General features: G+C 38.8%; 1 protein-coding gene across 1 annotated transcript in view; it reads left to right on the top strand.

Moving 5' to 3' along the window:
• Window positions 1–2,353: 2,353 nt before the first annotated feature.
• The window catches only part of hace1 (HECT domain and ankyrin repeat containing E3 ubiquitin protein ligase 1), a 41,621-nt gene continuing 19,662 nt past the window's right edge, over window positions 2,354–24,312 (top strand). Inside the window, exons 1-12 of the mRNA XM_084725991.1 lie at window positions 2,354–2,651; window positions 5,199–5,253; window positions 5,473–5,562; window positions 6,973–7,077; window positions 10,054–10,129; window positions 10,248–10,379; window positions 13,960–14,042; window positions 14,190–14,286; window positions 14,406–14,507; window positions 15,385–15,491; window positions 15,675–15,825; window positions 22,173–22,480. Coding sequence (XP_084582117.1) covers window positions 2,561–2,651; window positions 5,199–5,253; window positions 5,473–5,562; window positions 6,973–7,077; window positions 10,054–10,129; window positions 10,248–10,379; window positions 13,960–14,042; window positions 14,190–14,286; window positions 14,406–14,507; window positions 15,385–15,491; window positions 15,675–15,825; window positions 22,173–22,480 — 1,397 coding nt within the window. The 5' untranslated portion in view covers window positions 2,354–2,560. The remainder of the gene's footprint in view (window positions 2,652–5,198; window positions 5,254–5,472; window positions 5,563–6,972; window positions 7,078–10,053; window positions 10,130–10,247; window positions 10,380–13,959; window positions 14,043–14,189; window positions 14,287–14,405; window positions 14,508–15,384; window positions 15,492–15,674; window positions 15,826–22,172; window positions 22,481–24,312) is intronic.

The following is a 24,312-nucleotide window of genomic DNA, read 5'->3' as shown; positions in this document are numbered from 1 at the left end:
TTCAGTTTCCCAGTTTTCAAAGGTGAAAAAAACAATTGAATAAAGACATAAACATAACTTCAGACAGTGTGCATGTGCACATGGCTCCTAGCTAAGGATCTACAGTGAAGATTCAGGCTAAAAACATGGTATTAATAACATATTTTTAGTCAGTTTGGCATGTTGGGGCTTTAGGAGACTTACACCAGATGAGCAGTATGGAGGCTTTTTATGATTTTATTCTGTTGTTTTTTTTACCTTTGAAAACTGCTCACCATTCACTTCCATTGTTTGGGAGTTTTCCTGTGAAAAAAAAAAATAAACCCGACCTTCAATCAGCATGAGGGTGAGTAGATAATAACTGAATTTTCATTTTTGGGTGAACTATCTCTTTAAGTCTGATGCATGTTAAACGTGTCATTACTAAGACAGACACTGTTTGCAGGTACTAAAGTAAAGGCTTAGTGTCCTTTAAATAATATTACGAAAGAGTTTTAAGGCCAGACATAAGGGAAAAAATGAGAGGAAGAAGAGTTTTGTCTAGTTGATTTTTTAGTGTTAGTGCCAAGTATAACTAAAAAAGGAGGATTTTCATTTAATTTTGTGAGAGTAAAGTTGAAATGATAAGAATGAAGTTGAACTTTCATTATTAGAACCAGGCATAAGAAAAGATTCATCACAGGAAGAAGAGCTTTTTAAATTTTACACTTGGAGAATAAATTTGAACTGTGGGGAGTAAAGTCAATATTTCAGTGTCAGTGCCAGATATAATGAAAACAGGAGGATTTTCCTTTATTTTTTTGAGGATAAAGTTGAACATTCATTACTAGTACCGGGCATCAGAAAAAAAATCATCAGGAGGAAGATGTTTTTCTGGCATTTTGACTTTTGGAATTTCTGTTTTTTCACATACGTGGCATGTACTCTTTATGATAATGAATTCAAATAAAAATAACCTTTTGAGTATACACACTATATTTTTCTGTTTGTGTATTTTTTGTTGTGGGCCAAGTTTTGTCTGGCAGTACTTATAAAATTTGAAATCAGTATACGGTGTATGGGCCACTTGTTGATTTGACAGTCATGCTGTAAACTCTAGTCGTGGAATCGAGCACATAGAGGGCCTGAAGAAACACGATGTGGCCCAGGTATGTGCCAGATAAATTTTACTATTTAGGACATCAAATCCCTTTCTAAAGCGCCAATACGGCCGATTTAGTGGCATCTAGTGATGAAGTTGCATATTGCAAACACCCTGAGTGTGTAGAGGAGAACCTACAGGGGCCAAGAAACTCACGAAAAATGCAAAAGGCCATGTTAGAGCCAGTGTTTGGTTTGTCTGTTCTGGGCTACTGTAGAAACATGGCAGTGTCTGTGGAAGAAGGCTACATCCTCTGTAGATATAAGAGTCTCATTAATGTAACAAAAACATACCAATTCATATTTTCAGGTGATTATACACTAATGAATACATACTAGAGAATACTATGTTACATTTCCGCCATATTCTTCCAGAAAATCCCCCCAAATCTTTTCACACTGTACCTTTAAGTGCTTCCTCAGAGGGACAAAATCTACAGTTACAGTGTGGAACAATGTTTCAAAGGCACTGATCACTGTGCTACAAACCAAAGTGCATTTAGGCAAAATTTACAGGCTCCCATTTTTCCTCTCATCAGTAAAATAACATACTCATTTTAAATGCTTTATAAAAGGTGTGCTGTCAATATACATATCTTAAATTTGCATTCTCCCATAGGCTTTTAACTATTTGGCAACCAAAGAAAACCTGCAGTGACCCACCTGTGAGTCATGACCCAGCCTTTCAGAATGACTGCTATAAATACAGTAGTGGAAACTGTTGGCTATCTTTATGCAGCCTTTTTACAATTATCTGGAAGTGACCTTTTCATGGCAACCATATTGATATGAAATAGTAGTGCGACACAGGTGTTACTAGTGATACTAATTAAGGTCCCATTCCATTTAGTGTAGCAGTCTTTACAGTGAGTTCACATGCACAATAGCAGCACTCTGTTTGAACCAATAGAACAAAACCTTCATTAGCGTCATTAATAACACCTGTGTTTACTCTATTATTTCATGTCAAAATGGCTGCTGTGAAAAATGTCTAGCAACATATTAAACAACACAGACCCACTAGAGGATGAACTATCTCTGAAGAATTAATCTAATGAACAGGAGGAATGATTACAGAAAACAAAATGGGCACATGAATATTGTTTTTGTCAAGCTGAAACATTTGAAGCTTTTCCTTTGTGGCAAACGAGCAGTGTCCTTTAAACCCAACGGCCTTTGAAACTACATTACCCGCATTGCATTGCGTTTGAAGTCATCACAACAGGAAGTATGAGAGGCTGGGCAGTAAGCAGCCAGTGTGGTAGGAAAAACTGAGTGTAATGCCTCTGTAAATCACAGAGTCAGTCACTGAAGCAGTTTTCCTCCAGCCAGCGCCCATGGACGACGGCCGGAAACAGCTCAGCCCCGACAGGAACACATAACTCTAAACCCGGCGGGAGAGGCTTTGTTCCTTCTGCTCACCCCGGTGGACCGTTCACCTATGATGGAACGGGCGATGGAGCAGCTCAACGTACAGCTCAACCGGCTGACCCGCTCCCTCCGCCGGGCCAGGACCGTGGAACTCCCGGAAGGTACCGAGGGTTAGCTACAAGAGCGCGAGCTGCGGCGTAAACAATGGTGTTCACGTGCTAATTATAGTCATAGTGAGGTGTCAGAGGAGGAGCACCCTGCCCCCGGACCTCTGTTAATGTCACACACACATAAACACATACGTACACACACCGATATGATATTAATTCATAGTCGTGTCTGTTAAAATAACCTACACATTGTATGTGTTGAATATGTGACTCAGCTGTGACAGCCTGACGTCAGCAACTGTCAGAGGGATGTCACTGCTCTGTTATCCACTCTGAGTGGACAGCAACATCATGTTTGTTATACAATTAAAAAGATTTTTGTACAAATTATCAAAACTGGACTGTTTACAAGAAGGCAGACAATGTATTCAAGTAGACAATTTTTTCAGCAGCCATTTTGACTTGAAATAATAGGATAAACACAGGTGTTATTGATGATATAAATAGAAAACTGTAATAATAATAGTAACAATAGATTGTGTACTAAGTGTTTGCAAATATGTTTTTGTAGCCTGTAGTAGGGCTGTGTATCCACAAGAATCTTGCAATACAATATGTATCATGATATAGGATTTATGATTCAACATATTGTGATACTGTAAACAAGATGATATGTTGCTATTTTTCTTTTTGTCAAATTTTAGGAGAACCATCATTGTATAAAGCAGTGTTTCCCAACCCTGATCTGCATGTTTGAGGTGTTTCCCTGCTCCAACACACCTGATTCAAATGATCAGGTTGTTGTCAGGCTTCTTCAGAGGCTTGATGACGAGCTGATCATTTGAATCAGGTGTGTTGGAGCAGGGAATCATCAAAAACATGCAGGACAGAGGTTCCTGAGGACCAGGGTTGGGAAACAGTTGTATAAAGAATAAACCACCATATGTAAAACATTTGAGTTAAAAAAGTTTGCTATTTTATGCATCAGAACAGGGAAGATGGGTAACAGCACTTCTGTCTCGTGGTCGAGGGTTTAAACACAGCACCAAATTAACCACTTCCATTAATCCTTGCACATATTACAATATCACAATACAGTGTTTTGAGAAATGATACAGAATAACAAAATCTAATCGCTGTGCTTAATATTTATGATTTGATTTGCATAGTCTGTAGTATGACAAGCATGTGATGTTATGTGTGATTTGATATCAGGGATCTATTTGGTCTTCAGGAGCATATGTGTCACTGAAGTTGATGAAAGATTTAAAGTCCTTTATTTGTTAGAGCATATTTAACAGGGTTTTTTTATTTAAAGTTGTCACAATTATATAATAAACATAAAAAGATGTCAGTGAATACTTATTGTCAGTTTGCATTGACAACATTAACACGCTCTGATACTGCCTAAAATGCTGGTCGGTATTGTCGACTCTGTGACTTCAACCACTGATCCAGTAGCCTACCAGTAACCCTGAAACGGGAACCTGCTACCTCCCAGCAGCATCTGATATGCCATTTGTTCTCCAGAATGGTGAACACATGTTCTACGGTCGTGTCTCTCAAACTTTTTACAGTACGTACCACCTGAGAACATAAAGAACTCTCCAAGTAGCAGGTGCTGTGGATGCTTCTGAAGTAGCTATGAGTGTTGTGCTCAGGTCCTTGTTATCCACTTTGTTTTCAGTATGGCTGCTCAAAATCCTCTCCTCCTGATCTGCACTTCTCTTCATAATAATATCCATGTAGAGCCACAATTACAGTGTTTTTGAATTATTAATTTTAGGTCTCTACATTTGACCTCCGTTTACTATCCTGCCATCACAGTTTAGCAGGTAACTACTGGTAATCATGGATGACTGATGTATGATTGTGACTACATAGCTGGCTGATATCAAAACAAAAATACATTCAAGACAAAATATATTTGAAGGATATCATATTTTATGTGTTTTCATTCATTTAATAAATTAATTTATTTCATTAAAAAAATTAATTCCACTAGAAGGAGCTCATGTGCGTGTACCAGAGTTTGAGAACTGTCTCTTACAAAGGTTTTAACTTGAGCCAAGCCATGCAACAATGTCAGCAATCTTATCCCATCCACACAGGGTTAGCATAGTATACAGCGGTTACAGTTTTTTTTAATGCACTGGTATCAGATGAGTAGTCGGTATTTGCTGATACTTAAGGTTCAGGTGTCATAATTGGAATCAGGAAGGAAAAAAAAGGTGTTGAAATATCTCTAACTAAAAAAAAATGTTCATTGTCACTGGTAGTAATTATACCAAAGTTGCAATATGATGTGATTGGAGAGTGATGTTCATTGAATTAGCTGATTAGATTTATGACATCATTTCTTGTTACAGTACAAAGAAAAGTTGTCATCCTTATGAAAATGTCTGTGATAGTGTTGTTCTGGCACTGATAGCAGTGTGTGAAATGCCTCTAATGCAGCTTAGAATGCTGGATCGGCAAGTTTGTAAATGTATGCACTTATCCAATATTCATGTCGTTTATTAGCCCTGAAATGGAACTCTGCTACTTCCCAGCAGTGTTCAGCATTGTTTTATGCTTCCTCTGTTTGTCCCTCCACAGACAATGAGACTGCTGTGTACACACTCATGCCAATGGTCATGGCGGACCAGCACAGGTGAGCATCACACCAGCCTGTACAACATGTGTAATGGATCAGTGTTGGCAGTGTGATCTCAGTGCCTGAGGTAGAATCCGTGTGTTGTGGCATGTTTACCTACTTTTGTCAGTAGTAACAAGTCTCATCGTGTTTTTATTTTCTCCTGCACATCAGTTACCCCTGCAGGGGCGAATCTGTTGTTGTTGTCTTCAATTTTTTTCATCCTGTCTCTAAAAGGTCGGTGTCAGAGCTGCTGCTCAACTCCAAGTTTGATGTGAACTACGCCTTTGGACGGGTGAAGAGAAGTCTGCTGCACATCGCTGCCAAGTAAGATGTTGTTCTTATTAACGAGTAAGCAGACTCTTTAATTCTGCCAGGACTCCTGTCCCCGCCTGTCCAGCATGGTTAAAAAATAGCAACAAAGACATGGACAGTGGGTGGGAATGTCTGTGTGAGTGTGTTTAGTCTTGTACCTAAGAAGCCCAGTATTCTTAAATTCATTCAAACTGGAGAAATGTTCTGGAATTTATGAATGAAGGTTGTGTCTTCTTGGGGACAAAACTGTGGTGCCAAAGTTAAGTAAACCTGCATTCAGAGTATTAATAACTGGGTTAACAACTTGTGCTCAGATGATTCTTGATGTTGGAGGGAGCCTCAAACTCCCACACTGACAGTGTGGAATGAACAAATGATGAAAATAGTTGCATGTGAAAAGATGCTGGAAAGACTGAACTGCAAAATGTGGTGATGGACTAGTGGGACAGCTTTAGTGGATATGCATGTGACCTGACCTTCACAAGAACTTTAAGGTTTAATACAACATTATATGATTATTGTAACGCACTAATGCCCACCAAGTCATTACGACGAAATAATGACTATTATTATATCAATGTCTGTTTGGTTATTTTTGTTTTGTTTTGCTTGTCCTGTTTCTGTTATGAATACTGATAAAACCTTTTACAAAAATCAAATTGTCCTCTTTTAAGCAAAACAGAGGCTACTTTATTTTCTTTACCTCATTATACTTTAGCAGTTTTCTAGTGTCTTTCTAGTGAAAATAAACATATTAGCAGTGTCAAATAAAGTAATACTCCCTGTGCTCTCCAATATTACACCAAACTCTCTTTAAGAAATATGACATATTAACAATTCACAGAACTGTTAAAATGCATAACTCTAGAAACACAAGATCAAGCCTGTCATATGTCAACAGTCTTCTCGTCAATTCAGCATCAAAATAATCCACAAAGATAAACTGTCTTTCTCTATAAACTTTACATCCTGTCACTTCAGCTCTTCCAGCCCCATTGGTTAGCTGCATTATTTTGGGAGAGGACTGTGAGAATGAGAGGCAAAGCGTTTCAGAAATTAGGATTTCTCACTAAAATACATTGTGGTTGGTGGATCAGATACAAGCAGAATCAAACGCTGACTAATTTAATTCACTGTCTGTCATGTGTGACGGTGTTTGAGAAGTTTTTCTGTCTCTATCAAAGTAACTATGCAGTTTACTGCTTTCTGTTTGGTTCTGGAGAGAGCGCCTCACCAACCTCCTTGTGATATTTTAAAAATGTCTGATTTCATGGAAATGTCGAGACAAGAAAAAGACTGACTTAAGATAGCTCGCATTATGGCCACCCTACAGATGAGACTGTGGCACAATGATTGAAAACCAACCAGATGTATTCTCAGCTGCACTAAGTCACCAAGTCTCTGTGTGTTGTCTCTTTCCAGCTGTGGGTCAGTGGAGTGTCTGGTTCTGCTGTTGAAGAGAGGAGCCAACCCAAACTACCAGGACATCTCAGGCTGCACCCCTCTGCACCTCGCTGCACGGAACGGGTACCAGTGTTTAATCTTAATCTGCTTACATGTTGCTGTGTTCAGTTTTAATACAAGGTCTTGTGACACTCTTGTGACACTTGGCTTTGTGTATCTGGCCAATGGGAACCACTCATAAAAGGACTCCTCTGTAGTGCTACTGGAGGCAAAAAAAGCCACAGGATGTCTTTAACTCTTCTAAAAATTCTGCCAGTAAGATTAGAGGATCAGAAGATTTGAGTCCTGAATAAGGCCTCTCACTGAATTTTGCAGTGATGTGCACCATCCCAGACAAGCTCCAGCCAGTGTATTAATGTGTGGACTTCAGCTGGCACTACATTGTCTGTAATCTGAGATCTCCCAGCCATCCAGTGGCTGAACAGACACAAATAAACATCAGCAAACTGGGCGAGGCACTGGCCTAACAGAAACCAATATAACATTTGAGCCATAAGACAGGATCTGAACTGTTTCTGCAGCCTGCTTCTACTCTGTTTACTCCTTACTCTCACTACCAGACAGAAGCATCAGCAGCTGATTAGCTTGTTTAGAGCTACTGTGGCCAAACATATGATTACTATCTCTGTCCCATCCCCTGCTGTGTGCATCCTACTGGATAATTTCCAATTACAGCTTAGTGACACCATGCATGCTACACTTTTATCTTCTTTAATTTAAGTCAAAATAATCCTGAATGTGTGGTTTGCTCTGGTTTAGTAGCCTGCAGGTTTAAAAGCTAAGAAGAAGAAGTTTATGAAAACTGAGCTGACTTTACTCAAGTCACACTCTAAAACATACATCTAGAAGCAAATGAAGCTCGTCAAAGTGCTGCTGTCCTGAAAATACAACTGCATGGATCCATGATACAGTCCAGGGTTTTTCCTGGATTTTATTTGAGACAAAGGTGGCAAAGCCTAGTGTGTGTGTGTGTGTGTGTGCGTGTGTGTGTGTGTGTGTGTGTCGTACACAGTTTGGAAATCCACCTTTAGAGTGCCCTGCACTTATGTGAACAAAAAATCAATTTCACTTTTTGTTTAGCAACTGGAGAGAAAAAGGGAAAAAGCGCACAGAGTCTGGTATTAAAATAAAATGAATTTTTGATTAATACATTCATTTTTTGAGATTTATAGTTTTATTATAATTTTAAATATGCTAAATGCAGATTCCTCAGTGTATACTCCTATAAATTACAAAAAGACAAAGCAATACATAAACTGTACAGAACAACCCCTTTAAATGAACTAAACTTGTATCTAGAGAAATAAAAGGAGGCATGACAATATATTCACAGAACCTAAATAGTAAAAAAAGTGAGAAGAAAATAAAAGAAGTAGATGAGAATTAAAATAAATAAATAAGTAAATAAATAAATAAATAAATGTGTTTACAGTGATAAACAATAAGACTGAGGACCAGAGGGTTTAGGTACAAGTCAAACGTCCGTCTAAGCCTTTAATGTGGGTTACCCAGTTCAACATGTAACGGTCGACTGTATTCATTAGTCTGAATGTCAGCTCTTTTCCAGAGTTACCAGATGACCAAGCTGACTAAGCCAGGAACTGACAGAGGATCTGCCTTCCATTCACACAGAGTTAGTTTGTGTCCCAGCATGAGTGCTGTCTGAGTCCACTCTGCATCTGAGGGACTGAGATCTCTAAGAAGTGAAGGATCACCTCAGACAGTTAGACGAGGAGAACAGGGAATTTTATTTCTCTCCTGTAAATACATTCATATAAAATGAAAAAGCACTAAAATCCAGTAAAAACAGGTGTGTTCTGTTTGTCCCTACAATTCAGCACAGTTCAGTATAGAGTTAGAGTCACTGGGTCACATGACACGAAGCTGTTGAAAAAACTGTAGCTATCTTCTGTTCAAGTATTCATGTAAAATAAATTAATTACACATTTGCAATCAAAATAGGCATGCAACATGAGACCAATTTACTGTAATCTTCTAATCATAATTTCCAAAAAGTCAGCATGAAGGTGTTTAATTAATGAATTAATAACATTGGGTATGTGTCAGTCAAACAGTAATTGATTACAATTGATTGTAATTAAGCAAACTGACAGAAGTTTCTGCAAAACTTGTTGCATCTGATCAGGTGGAGACAGAATGAACAGGAGGTTTATTACTGAGGGATCCTCGTAACTGTTTATAATGGACAGAATGGACAAAGTACAAAGTACACACAGTAGGATATAAACAGCAGTTTGAACAGCTTTTCATCTGTTAGGGGAAATATCAGCACTCTGCATTCATGTATTCGAAAAATTGTATTTCAAAATTTGATTACAGTTGTTGAAGTAAGTTACTTTGAGTCATCACAACTTTTTTTAGGTTTGTTTTCTTAATAACAGGAAATAAAAAAAAAGGAGATTTTCTGTTAAGTCAGCCTAAATGCATGTATTATTTATTTATAAAGTATTTAATATGTATACAGTATAACATATGGTGATGTGTAAAGGGCTATAAAAATGGTCAAGAACATTTGATAATGCACAGATTTACTCTCCCAAGATTTATTAATAAGGCCTGAACTGGATCTGATATCACATAATTTATTAGCCCTGAACTGAACTGATCATGAACTGGGTCATGATAGTTTGCCATTTTTAAAAAAGTGGTTCCCCAGAAAAAAAGTTATGGAAACACAGTTCTAAATGATCTGTTGAGTACCGGCCCTCGAACAGTCAGCAACCGATGTTTGATATCCAGTCCTATTTACTTCTGTAACTTAAGCTAACATCATTATTCATTACAAACACATTTTATTGCCTCATTATTACCCCGATCTGTCAGAAATTGTAAAAGTGTCATTCCCCCCAGTGCCTTCACACTGGAATTGTGCACCTTTGCATAATATCTGTGTTTGTTTGGTATAAATGCACCAAAGCGGTTCCTGATAAAATTTTGACTGACTAATTTTGTCCTAAAAAAGATTTTCGGTTACGTTTCTGATCAGAATTTTAACACTTCCTTTTCCTGTTCCCTCAGACAGAAGAAGTGTATGGGCAAACTGCTGGAGTATAATGCTGATGTCAACATCTGCAACAATGAGGGACTGACTGCTGTGAGTGGACTGTAGTCCTGTGCTTCATGCTGTATTGAATGTCTTCATTAATCATTCTAATTCCTGTCCTCTGTGTGACTGCTGGTTAATGAAATGTCTCCGTGACCCTCTTCTGCAGATCCACTGGCTGGCAGTGAACGGGCGGACGGAGCTCCTCCACGATCTGGTCCAGCATGTGTCCAACGTGGATGTGGAGGACGCCATGGGACAGACAGCTCTACATGTAGCCTGTCAGAATGGACACAAGACTGTGAGCAAATTCACATATATCTATAATTGAAAAGCTGCATGTGTATTTTTAGCCCTGCTAGTATGAGGCCTGAAGTTTTGCAGCCAATGTTTGGAGTCACTTGGTCACATTACATGGAAGTTATTAAAAAAAATGATATTTTTCCCCTAAAAAATATTAATATAAAATAGTAGAAGCACTAAAGTACAATTTGGAGGGACTGTGTCACATGACCTGGAGGCTATAGAATAAATATTTCGCATATTTTTAAAGAAAAAACTATTAATAAAGAGATGGAAACTATTGAATAAAAATCAAATTTTCTTCATTAAAATATTAATATAAAATAGAATAATTACTCAAATCCAATTAAATGAGGTGTGTCTCTTTTGTCCAGTGTTGTTGTATAATTCGGGGTTAGTTTGGAGTCACTTAGTCACATGACATGACAAGATTGAAAAAGAATAAACCATTTGGCTTGTTCAGTCCTTTGGTTCAGTCCTGCTGGGTGTGAGGAACAGCATCACAATCAGAAATCTGAATCAGAAACAAGCTTTATTGTCATTATACTCAGATACAATGAAATTATGAATGGCTTCTCTCCTTGAATCAGAAAAATATACACATTTAAATGTATAGAATTATAGAAATAGAAAACAAAAACCAGTTATAGCAGCTCTGAAATAGATTAAGTTTATGTACATTGTGCAGATTCTTCACATTTGCAGGTTATTTAGAGGTAGTGGGTAAAAAATGAATAAATAAATGCTACAAACTACTATTTACATTGTGTAATAACTGGTCTGCAGTTGTAGTTGCAGCCTGAGGGGTGTGTGTGCTGGTCACATCTTGTTTTAAAATCTCTGAGTGTGTGTGTGTGTGTGTGTGTTTGGGTGTGTGTGTGTGTGCTCACAGTTCTTGGGGTCTGCTGTGTGTTGGGGCAGGGAGGGGTGTGATGGAGGCCACATCTCTGGAAAAGAAGCTGTTCCTCAGTCTGTTAGTGTGAGACTTTGTTGTCCTGAACTGCCTGCTGGAGGGAAGTGGTTCAAACAGGGAGTGGCCGGGGTGTGTGTTGTCTCTGAATAAGCTGCTAGCTTTCTTCCTCAGTCGGGGGGCATATAAACTGTACAGGGATGGGAGCTCCATCCCAATAATGCACTGGACTGCCTTCACCACGCAATGTGAATCCTTCCTCTCAGCAGCCGTGCAGCTGCCGTACCACACAGTTAGTCAGGATGCTCTCAGTAGTGCTTCTGTAGAAATTGAGCATCAGTCTCTGTGGAAGCTGGACCTGTTTCAGCTTCCTGAGGAGGAAAAGTCTTTGTTGAGCCTCCTTTACCAGGTTTGAGGTGTCGGACGTCCGTGTCAGCATGGCTGCTTATTAGACTTCTGGTCTTCATGGCCTGTAGTTAGAGCACAGTATATGTTGGATTTTAGCTTCAGTACAGAGAGTTTTGACTACAGAGCTCCAGGAAGCTCACTGTGGGAAATTATTTCTACTCCTTTTTTGTTCCCTCACAATAATGTTTGCATTCTCTTTGCTTCCATGTTTCCAGAAAACTCTGACATCCAACATAACCACTGAGTATAGCTACAGCAGTATGGCCAGTTAGCTAACCTGTGGTTTTGTGGTTTGGGGTGGGTGTTATGCTCAAAATGTTCCATCACATGTGATTGTATGTCACAGTAAACAGGGGCAGAGTGGAGGTTAAACTCAAGTATCCTCTACCAGACAATGAGGGGAAACAAGGTGGTTAAACTACAGTTTAAATTCAGTGTAGATTTAATGAAGTAATAGTTTAAAATAACATACCGTACTGTACTTCATCACATTTGATTTTTTTCTTCTTCTACTTCCAAACATACAAAAACAACTGTCTCACGTGAGACAACAAACAAACCAAAGACTTAAAACAGTAAAATCATTCTTCCAAAATAGAAGTTTGAAGGTTCCAAATGAGAACGTCAAATTCAAGTGTTACAGGTTTTAAGGTTAAGAGGTTTAAATAAATAGCAGCCTGGTTCCTGGTCCTGCTTTGTATTTGTAGTGTCAGTCTCTTCCTCCATGTTTTCTTGTCACTCTCTTCTTCTGTGGTGGTTGGTAAACCAGTTTAGAACATAGTTAACAGTCCCAATGATATTGCCAAATCTCTACAGTTGGTCAGAACAGCCAGGATTTGAATCTGATACTTCTTACAGATGTGACAGATGTGAAGCTTCACAGTGCTTAGCAACAGGGGCCAAAATCATCACCTGCCACTCATATATACAATATATACAAATAATTTTTAACAACTATATACTACTAACCCTGTATGGATGTGATATGATTGCTATCATTGTTGTATGGTCTGACATAGATGAAAACAGGGTGTATGGGACACTGCTGGGATATAGATAGCAGGGTCCCATTTCAGGGCTAATAAATTATGTGATATCAGATCAGTGCTTGCAGTACCTGATCCAGCATTTCTTGCACTATCAAGCATTTCTGATCGTGGTATCAGAACAATATACTTCACCCCTCTCTTAAGCACTTTGCTTTACCTGCCATCTAAAAAACATCCTGTTCAAACTGTGAAACAAGTATTCTGAAGAAACACACAGATCACAACACGACTCACTCATCACTGCTGCTTCTTTTTATTTCAGCTCTTTCACACACACTTTAGCAGCATTTTGATTGGCCAGCACCATTCAAACATTCAAAATTACATTTAAATAAGTTGTATAAATGCCTAAATGTCACTCACAGCTGACATGACAGGTCGCACTGACATTCTAGCTGCTGTTCATTTGACACATGCTGCTCATCTCTGTTACTGTGACATCTCTCTTTACAGCCTGCCACTTAAAGTTTAGTTAAGCATTTAGGCTAATAGATCATGACGGATTAAACTCCTGAATATCAGCTCAGCACCATCCCTTTGAAGCAAACTCTCATCTCTGCGTAACTTAATTATATAACATAACTTGATTGACTGGGTTTTGTTTTACATTGACTCTGCACACTGGTGGCTGCATGCAACGTATGACCATCCAAAATTGTATCGCACTTCTCTATTTGAGCCTCGCTACCCAGTTCTGTTACCAGTGCCACTGGTGTCAGAGGAGAATTTTGTGCTAACCATGAAGAGAATCTATAAATATAGGGCAGACATTGACAGTGTAGTAAAACAAAGAGTAGAGTGGCAGTACAGTTAAAAGAAAATTTATCATGTAGGTCTCAATAGTAGGACTTGCCCAGGGCAAGTAAAATGCCATATCAGATTGCCTCATCAAAACGCCTTGTCAGTTCAGTGCACCTGCAGAGGATATCATGTGTCACACCATTGTAATGATGCAGTCTTACAGTTGAGGCACCATGTGTGACCAGAGTGTTAGTGATCACAGTTAGTGTATGGAGCTGCTGCCTGAGCTTGGCCCTCCTCCTGAAATATGAATAACCAACTAGAAACTGTAAACTTTTATTCAAATGATGATGCAGCATCACTTCATGATAATGTTGGCACCAAAACTAGCAAAGATATTCAATCTTTGATATTCTTCATTATTCAAACTGTGCTTGAGCATTCTTGATTGTTGACTTCTGTCTGCTCAGACGGTGTTGTGTCTTCTGGACAGCGGGGCAGACATCAATCGGCCAAACGTCTCTGGAGCCACGCCTCTTTACTTCGCCTGCAGGTCAGCCTGGACCCTAGTTTTTTAAATTGTCAGAATACAAAAATAACTTTTTTTCAATGCCCACAGATAGCTTTACACATGTGAGTGCCAACATATGACATTCTGTGACTGCAGCTGTCTTGACTCTTGTCTTGTGTCATTCTGCAGCCATGGTCAGAGAGACACAGCACAGATTCTGCTCTCTCGAGGTGCCAAATACCTTGCTGACAAGAATGGAATCACTCCTCTGGACCTCTGTGTACAGGTGAGTTTGTCTTTTTACCTTCGTCTCAGTTTTCATGTGGAGCTCCTATGGTTACTGTCTGTCCTGTGTGTGTGTGTGTGTGTGTGTGTGTGTGTGTGTGTGTGTGTGTGTGTGTTCAGGGTGGATACGGGGAAACATGTGAGATCCTCATCCAGCATCACAACAGACTGTTCCAGACCCTCATCCAGATGACACAGAACGATGATATTAAAGAGAGCATGGTAGGTCTCCTTTGATTTTTCTCGACAACATGCATCCGATCGACTTCACACTTGTTGGATGTATTACTGAGGTGCTGTCTTGAGTGTGAAGTCGTTTAGAGAAACATAAAAAGAGACACGTTGCCCTGCATGTGTGAGTTTACATGACGGTCAGTGCCCATGTTGGGCTGGGGTGACTCATTGATGAAATCAATTAACATCATGACAGCGGCATGTCTCAAAGATGTCTGCGCCCAATCAAACCAGGATTCCCACAGAGAACAAGCTGCAGCTAAAAAAAATAATAATCAAGGTAATTTATTCAAAACAGTGAGTCAACCACACATAAACTATAACACAAACAAGGGACAGTTTTGAAAGTAATTTACATATGATCCTACCTAAAATACCTTTTTTTTTTACAAAGAAACAACAGAAGGCCAGACAGGTTCAAGTCAAAATTAAGCTAAAACTGAAGTAAAACTAAGACACAAGCAAAATAGAAGGTAATTACCATTTCACATATTTGAACTTTCTTTGAAATTAACCACAAATTTCATGGTAAATATGTGATAGTTAGCAAGTACTATTACTACTTGCATGAAAACGACACGTGTTAATTATCACATGCTTACCATAAAATTTGTGGGTAATTTGTTTGTAGTTTCAAAGAAATTTCAAATATATTACTACTAATTTGAGTTCCAGTGTTAAAGTTTAGATAACCCTGAACAGTCAGTGTCGAGTGTGAAGTCTTGGAATGAGCAGTTCTTGAGATACAGCAATAACCAGAGGCCTGTTTTGATCAGGCACTACATGAGTTCATGATAAGCCCCCACTGTGTGTGTGTGTGTGTGTGTGTGTGTGCGTGCGTGTGTGTGTGTGTGTGTGTGTGTAGCTCAGGCAGGTTCTGGAGCATGTCTCTCAGCAGAGTGACAGTCACTACCAGAGGATCTTGATCAGTCTTGCTGAGGTGGCAACTACCAATGGACACAAGCTCCTCAGGTACAGCTGTACATGTTTCACTGACATATTTGCTTTCTTTTTCATATTTGTTCTACTCTCTGTTGCATTTATTGATCTTGTTACACAGAACTTTTTCTCAGCTGTTATTGTAGTTATAATAAGCTGTGCTTATTGATTATTGATTGTTGAGTAGTGCTCAGATGTGTTTGTGTCCCTCCTCAGCCTGTCCAGCAGTTATGAAGCTCAGATGAAGAGTCTGCTGAGAATTGTTCGTATTTTCTGCCACGTGTTTCGTCTGGGACCGTCATCACCCAACAATGGCAACGACATGGGCTACAACGGCAACAAGACGCCTCGCAGCCAGGTCTTTAAGGTCAGTACGAGGTGGACTGTATGTACAATACACAGTATCGAGTAGTAAGAACCTCAATTCAAACTGAATGTCATATAAAAACTGATATAATTATCCTTTTTAAATCATGATTTTGTTCATGCTTAATTCTGGGACATTTGATGAACAAAAAAGTATGTATATTGAAAAATCAGGAATAAAAAAAATCTGTGTGCTGATTTTTGCTACCACAACATTTTTTAATGACTGTTACTATACAATGTTTTGAAGAAGATAGAAGTCCATCTCCAGCTGACTTTTTAATGTTTCCATCTGACAGATTTTAAAACAAGAACACTTATGTCCCAGTAAACACAGGTCAGATGTTGAAATATGACATGGATGTGTATGTACAGGACAAACAACATAAATCCATAGTAATGGGGGGAAAGGGAGCGCAGGGACTAGATTAGTGCAGCAGACCTAGAGATGGTCACCCAGCTGGACCACCAAAGAGAGAGGTGTTGTTGTTGGCCCACTTTGATCCTGCACCAGCCCACATCTTCCACCTGAAATCCACACATAACAAATCCTGATGTACCCACTGGGAATAATTCATGACTTTGTCAATGCAGTGGTGTCTAACACAGGTTTGTCTGGAGGTAACATTACTGTAGGTAGAAAGCTAGTGTTACTTAGCCAGACACGCTAACATTTGTAAGTGTAATCCATTCCCCACGTGTGCTCCTGTGTTTCATGTTTTTGGAAGACTACAAAAAAGATGCCAAACTCATGAAACACAGAGTATTATTTGTCTTTCACACATCTTCAACATGTGGAGAAATGCAAAGCTTGACAGGTCTGTGGTACCCTAGTTACAGTTGATACCCTATGACTGCTGTTCACAGGAGGGGCTAGGGAAAATGAATTTCAAAAGAAAAGACAAAAAATCATTAAAGCTGTACTATGCAGGATTTTCTTAAAAAACAATGTATAGATAGTACAGCCCTTACTAGCCACAACCCACAACATGCTAACAACAAGTGCAACAGTGTAACCTGCAAAACAAACAGTAAATTAATAGCAAAACTTACAGCTTCCATGTTTGAAATCAGTATCGATCAATTCTTTAGCTGCAGTTTTGTATCAGAGTTGGTATTAGTGAGGAAAATGGCAGTTACTGGATGTAACTCCAGTTCTGTGAGTACATGCACAGCACTTAGCTGCATGTTATCAAAGCCACCGTTAAACATTTTAATTTTAATATGATGAAATATTTGTCATGGTAATTATGGTATGGCTAAAGCAATGTTATGAGAGAATGTGACACAGGCAACAGTGATGAAATCACACACTGCTCATCCCTAATAGACTCATAAAAAAAGACCCCAGATTAATCATCGCTTGATCCATGACCCAAGTGTGTGTGGTGGTGTCTGTCTGTAGAGACTCTGCACTGTGCCCGTGTGTGTATTAGGGGTGCAACAGTTGTCCCGTGTTCCACACGGATCACCTCCCCACGGTTCGGCACACATGATCCGCGACCTACATGTAACCATCATAGTATGAAATACAATTTTACTATCGCTGTTACTGTTATGAGTTATAATACCCAATATCTCAATGCAGAGTTGCAGTGAACAGTCAGGACATATGCTGCTGTCTTTTACTCTGCAGCTCAACTCTGTGAAGAGCGACTGAAGCCATCACATCGCCTCGAGTGAAATCAACCATACACAGCATACACACACACACACACACACACACGCACACACACACACACAGCTCCTCTCAGCTCAGAGGAGCAGCTCTGTGTCTCTGCCTGTGACACAGTGTGTCTATATTGATTGGCTGTTACTTGTGGCTTCTAACCAATCAGATAGTGCTGTGGGCAGGACATTGAGCCAGACTACACTGTGTGACACTGTATTGTATTGTACAGTGTATAATCATCTATTATATGTACATTGTACTGTACTGGTAGTACAGTACAATATAGTATTCAGAGTATACTGTATAATTTTGTTACTATAGTGTAATTTTATTATATATAATATTATAGCCAAATTTTAATATTATAATTATTATCATTATTATTTTTACATTACATTACTATGGTAATAACTACAGACAGTGCATTTTAAAATAATTTAACCTTAATCTTACCCTTTTTTCTTTTTTACTGATCTGAAAAATGACTCGACACCTTGAAACGATCCGAATCTTGAATTTTGTGATCCATTGCACCCCTAGTGTGTATGTGTATGTATGTATATGTAGATGGTGCACTAGTTATTATTGGTGTAAATCACAAGTTTCATCACGATACGGTATGATATCAATTATTCATTCATTCATTGTCCGTAACCACTTATCCTTGAAGGGTCGCGAAGGGGCTGGAACCTATCTCAGCTGACACTCGGTGAGAGGCGGGGTTCACTCCGGACAAGTCGCCAGTTCATCGCAGGGCATGATATCAATTATTTGGACAATAATACAATATTTGCCGATATTACAAAGTCTGCAATGATACGATTTTGATTTGATTTTATAGGGGCCTGAGATCCACAGACAAAATCATATGTCCATTTAACAAATTTAGTTACATTTATGTCAACTGACAAAGAGCAACTAAGTTATGACTCAACAGTTTTATGACTGAACTCTTCCAGACATTGTTACACAGACATGACAAAATAAAGACGCATCATAGAGACAACAATATAAATCGATATTTTCACTTTGCATCGATCATATTGGATCATCAAACACTGAACCAATATATTGATCCAGATGTATCATTACATACCTTGTAGTTAGCACTTTCACCTCACAGCAAGAAGGTTGTGGGTTTGCATCCTGGGTCGGCCGCAGTCTTTCCGTGTTCCCGGTGCTCCGATTTCCGCCACCATTAAGAACATGTATGCTCAGTCACTTCTCCAGTCAGTTCCCCTCACCAAAGTACTGCCTTAGAACTGGAGTTGGCCCTCGGTCACTGTACCGTGGCCGCCCACTGCTCCTAATAATACAACAGGTTAAATGCAGAGAGTGAATTTGACTGTATAATTGTACTCTGTGTCATTTTATGATAAAATTGGCCTTGACCTGGAAGTAGTTGGAGTATGAAGATGCTATTGCACAGGAGGATTTAACCGTCAAAATATATAATATGTAATATGTATATATATAATAAAAAATATATAAGGACATATTATACAAAGAGACTGGTATATATATATTAGGATAAAGGATAAAGTATAGGATTTTATATAAACAAATATGAGAAAGATACATATGTATATAATGAATGTCTTTTTTATATTTGTTTATATCATATCCTATTCTTTAATCTCTTATATTCTCTTATTTTTTCGTTATTTTGCTGTGTTCGGCAGACTCCTGCACGGGTCCAGCATTCCAAACCTGCACCGGCAAAGCTGAGTACCAGAACCGAGCCGTTACCCACAAATATCTCCAAGTCAGATCTGGACCTGCCTGGACCTGTGATTAAACACACATTACACACGTCACTCACTTGTCACTCACTTGTGTTTCTGATAAAGTTTCTGTCAGCTCCTGTGCTCCTGCAGCTGTCGACGTGTTTCCTCGGCGACGATTTACTTAGCTCGCGGCTATCAGAAGCTAATCATTATTACAAGTAGCAAAGCAGCTGACAACGTTTTTCTCAGTCTCTGTTGGAAACATTACTGTTGCTGCTCTAGAAACAACATTTACTTCTATTTAAAATATAAATCAATTTGAATCCTGTTCTGAATTTATTCTTTTTAAAAAATAATAATTACTCCTAACAATACCCATCCCTGCAGCTTCACCTTGACATTAGGAGGACGAGCAAATGATGCTGACTGAGGGTCGGGTTCATTTTGTTAGTCTACAAAACACTACTGAAGTTTCACAGGAAAACATTGTTGCAGAATCGCCCAAACAATGGAAGTGAATGGTGACCAGTTTTCAAACATAAAAATCAGCATGCCAAGTTGACTTAAAAGACGTCATTTATACCGGATGAGCAGTATGGAGGCATTTTATGTTTTTATTCTGTTGTTTTTTTACATTTGAAAACTAGTCACCATTCACTTCCATTGTTTGGGTATCTGTGGATCTGTAACATACTGGTATTTTTAAACACAGGCTACCAAGTGCATAGGTCCATTTTCAGTGACCCAAATGTAAACTAATGTAAAAACAAGAAAAGACCATTTAACACTCCTTAACACAGCTCTCATTAACTGATGCTTGTGTTGTCCACTTTTCTCGTGAACTGTGGACTTTCCAAAGAAAAACAAGTGTCCTCGGCTAGTTGAGGAAACTGGCAGTCCACACCGCAGTATATCACAATTGTGTCTGTAGACACTTAAACTTAAACTTACTTAAACTTAAACTCCTGCTTCCTTTCACTCATTTTGTCGCTGTCTCGTTTTTTCTGCCTTTTGTTCTTCTGGTTCTTCTGAAGGATGCTGTTAGCAGTTTGAGTCAGCTCATTAAACCCAGACTTGCGGGGGCTGTTCTACTGTTTCTGGAGAATGTTGAACTAAAAGACGCAAAGGAATCAGGACACTTGTGGATCTGTAATATATTGGTGAAGTCTCACAGTATGGGGATAAAACTGGGTGGCCACAAGGGGCCACGTACGTGGAATATTTGGTGGACACAGTCACATTTTTGCTACAATTTTGATCATTTTTTTAAATAAAAAAGAACATTTTCTGGCTTCTTTAGTCTCCTTATGAGAGTAAACTTAATGTCTTGATGTTTTGGATATAATAAGACATTTGAGGACGTCTTTGGAAAACAGTGATCAGCATTTTTCACCATTTTCTTACATTTTACAGACCAAACCACTATCGATAAATAACCGTTTAATTGAGAAGATAATTGACAGATTAATCAGTGATTAAAATCATTTTTAGTTGCAACCCTAAACCCTGATTTAATTATTTTCTTTCTTGATAATGTCTGATTGTAATGTGAAAAACTACAACCTGTATGACTTTTACAGAGAATATTATAATTATAAATGTATAAAATTAGGTTTCAGTCAAACAGCATCAGGATTTCTTGAGGGGGGACCTCAAAATCCCAGGAATACCTCACCAGAACCACAATACCGTGCGGCTCTTTGCGCTCTGTATATTTTCCTGCTTTTTTGCCCTTTGCACATCACATGATTTAATGACTCTGATAACCTTGAAATGATTGATGTAACTCTTCACATGATTCTGCTCTTGCATAAACCTCAAATCATTTCTTCTCTTGCAGGAATCTGAATAGCAAAAAGCGTATCCAGCCCTGCAGATAGTTTAGGTTTAGAGAAAACATGTCGCCTCTGTGCTCACACAGTGCTTGGTTTTATAAACAGTACGGTCTAGACCTGCTCGATATGGAAAGTGCCCAGAGATAACTTGTCATAACTGTCATGATTTAGTGCAGTACAAAGAAGAAGTTAATTGAACTGAATGGAATTGTTTTGTCCTTCTCCATCCAAGTACACTGAAGATGAAGAGTTTGCATCGGGACTTACCTGCTCATGAAACATGGGACAAATCATTTCCTATCAAAACAAACAAAAAAAAAGATTTCTCAATACCAACACTCTAATTCCATTTTTTTAGGATTTAGATATATGTGTATGAAATATATGTAATTTATTAAATATTTTGGTTTGATTTTTTATCTTTATTTCTACACTTGCTCTGTGTCAGAAAACAGCCTTGTACCTGATAAGAACATGCTAAGATGTCAATTTGATGTCAACATTTAATAACAAATGAGGTTGGCCCATTACAAGGTTTAAATAACCAAGAGTTTGATATTTTAAGATATATTTTCCAGCATAATCAAAGTTTTGTCTGAATTCTTAAGAATAAGTGGACTCGTTCTTCCATATAAAGTGGCTCCAATGAATAGATCACAGAAATTCCATTCACCTCCATTATACTGATGTGGAGGCAGAAATAATTTGATATCTGATATCTTTAAACCTTGTCAGTTGAAACATAGCTCTCTGTTGCACAAGAGGTAATTAAGGAAATATGTATGTATAGAAGCTTCTCTGCTGGTGCAACTGACAGGGTATCCTCAGGTCCTTAAAAATCCTGAAACTGACCTGCAGTAGATTTGTAGCAGGACAGAGGTCTCTCTGTAGAGCTTCTTTTTATCTTTGAAGTGAGTCCCAGAAAAGGTGAGAAGGTGCTAAAGCTGAATGAAGCTTTGTAAAACCTGTAGACTCCCTGAAGGTCACAGCCACTCCTCTCTTCTAATGTCTTCATGGATCACTCCATTTGTATTCTCTGTGATCCTGTGTGCATCTCACCTCCTATCTGCCTGTCTGTCTGTCTGTCTGTCTGTCTCTGTGTGTCTGTCTGCAGCCGCTGGAGCTGCTGTGGCACTCCCTGGATGAGTGGCTGGTGCTCATCTCCACAGAGCTGGACAGGACCAAGAAGAACCCATCTTCTTCTTCCTCCTCCAGCAGCGAGATAGCCTCTCTGCTTCTCAAACAGAGGGAGGCCGACCACACCGGCTCCACGCCGAAGCTCCCGTCCCTGCTGGACCCTCAGATTGTTATGGAAACCGAGGTTTATGCAGACGGGGAAGACGTCATCTCAATGACAGCCAATCGCCTGAGCGCTGTGATCCAGGCTTTCTACATGTGCTGCTCCTGTCAGATGCCACAAGGGTCTGTGCTCAGTCTTTATGTCAGCTGTCATATGCTATCTAATCAATATTCAATATGCATCACTTAACAGCTGTCATCGAAACATATAGCACCAAAATCACTGGTTTATTTTATCCAGACTCACTACTGCTGCTCCTACAGCCACTTTGAAAGCTAGTGCTACCTACACACTGTTACTGCTTCTACTACTCCCACTACTTCTACAGTACTACTGCTGGTGTTACTACTGCTACCACTACAACTCCAACAGTACCAGTAGGGTTGGGCCAGTTTAATATTAAAGGGACAGTAGACAGTAGAGATGTCTGCCTTCTCCTCCAGTGAAATGGGACTGTATGTCCCTAACTCTGCAACTCAAACCAAAACTGTCTAGATGTATAGATGGTACTACAGGACAGAAGAGAAATGTGTATTTATGATTTTGGGGTGAACTGTCCTTTTAAGCCAAATACCTGCTTGGACAAGTAATGCCAAATATTACCGCTAGGTGTCACATGAGACTCAGTTGTTCTCAAATGGAATTGCAAGTTTTACTGTTCTGCAAATGTTTCACAATAAAAGCCTTGTTAAGTAATGATGGGTTTCTCTCCACTGAAACGCAGGGCTTTTAATTTGAAACAGATACAGGAATGTTTGTAATCTAACTACTAATTTATAGATTGTTCTACAGGTTAATTTTGTATTTGTCTACTTTGTTAATATAACAATTAATTTACCCTAAACAAATATCAAAAACCTTTCATTAATATTTCAATGTTTATTCAATTATAATTCTGAAAAATAGACCCATAAAGCATGTTAAAATAATGTCAGCATATTTTAATCTTATTTCCATTCTATTTCATAATCCCTATTTGTCAGGTGTCTGATAAGAAAAATAACAAAAGTAACACATATCCATTTAATCACTAATCCCTGTTCCCTGACCAGACCAGACCGGTAATAATGAATAGTACCACTAGGTGTCATCGCACATGACTCAGTCGCTCCTGAGTGGAACATAATTTGAGCCCAAGAATTAATTCTACAATACTTCTCTGCAAATCTTGCACAATAAAAGTCTTGTTAAGAAATGATGGGTTTCTCTCCACTGAAATGCTAGAGGGCTTTTAAGTTTTGAGTTTGTAGCATTTATGGCTACACATTATGATTATCTTTCAAACAACTAATCTAATAATTATCTTTTCATTTAGTCGACTAATCAAACTACGAATTTCTCAACTATTCTAAAGACTTCTTTATTACGTATCATTATAACAATTAATTTACGCAAAATGAATAAATAGCACTACAGGGCAGGTGATAAGTATGTATTTTTGATTTTGGGGTGAACTGTCCCTTTATGCAGTGCAGAGCCCAGGACAGACTTATGCCTCGACTACATGCAGCTCTGTAGATAGGCTGCATTCATATCTAATATTGCTACCACGTAGTATGATGATTTCTCAATACTTAGTTTCCAAGAAGTCACGATCACAGTCTCCCACTGTGAGCAGCTCTGCCTCATCTACCTCCTGTTTGCTCCCACATTTATCTCTCTTCTCCTGCTCCATAATTACACACAATTAGATCATTAAAGACGCTTAACTAACAGCCTATAGAGGCCCGCTATTGAATGCCTGCTGAACTGAGCTGTCTGTGTGTCTGCTGTTGTTGCTCTCGCCCTTTCCATCAGCATTCTGGATCCGTGATGTCTTCTGTTATCATCCAACATCAATTTTCAGTGTTGAGATTTTGCCTTTTCAGATAGAAATGAGTGACCTGATTGTAAAACAGATGCTGCTGCTGCCACCCATCTCTTTTCCTCTTCTCACTCCATCTTCCTCACTCCT

Source organism: Lutjanus erythropterus, chromosome 9 (assembly GCF_056507025.1).
Source record: "Lutjanus erythropterus isolate fLutEry1 chromosome 9, fLutEry1.hap2, whole genome shotgun sequence".
Classification (NCBI taxonomy): Eukaryota; Metazoa; Chordata; class Actinopteri; order Lutjaniformes; family Lutjanidae; genus Lutjanus; species Lutjanus erythropterus.
Note: the sequence above shows the minus strand (reverse complement) of the source record. Positions and strands in the feature narration are given on the sequence as shown.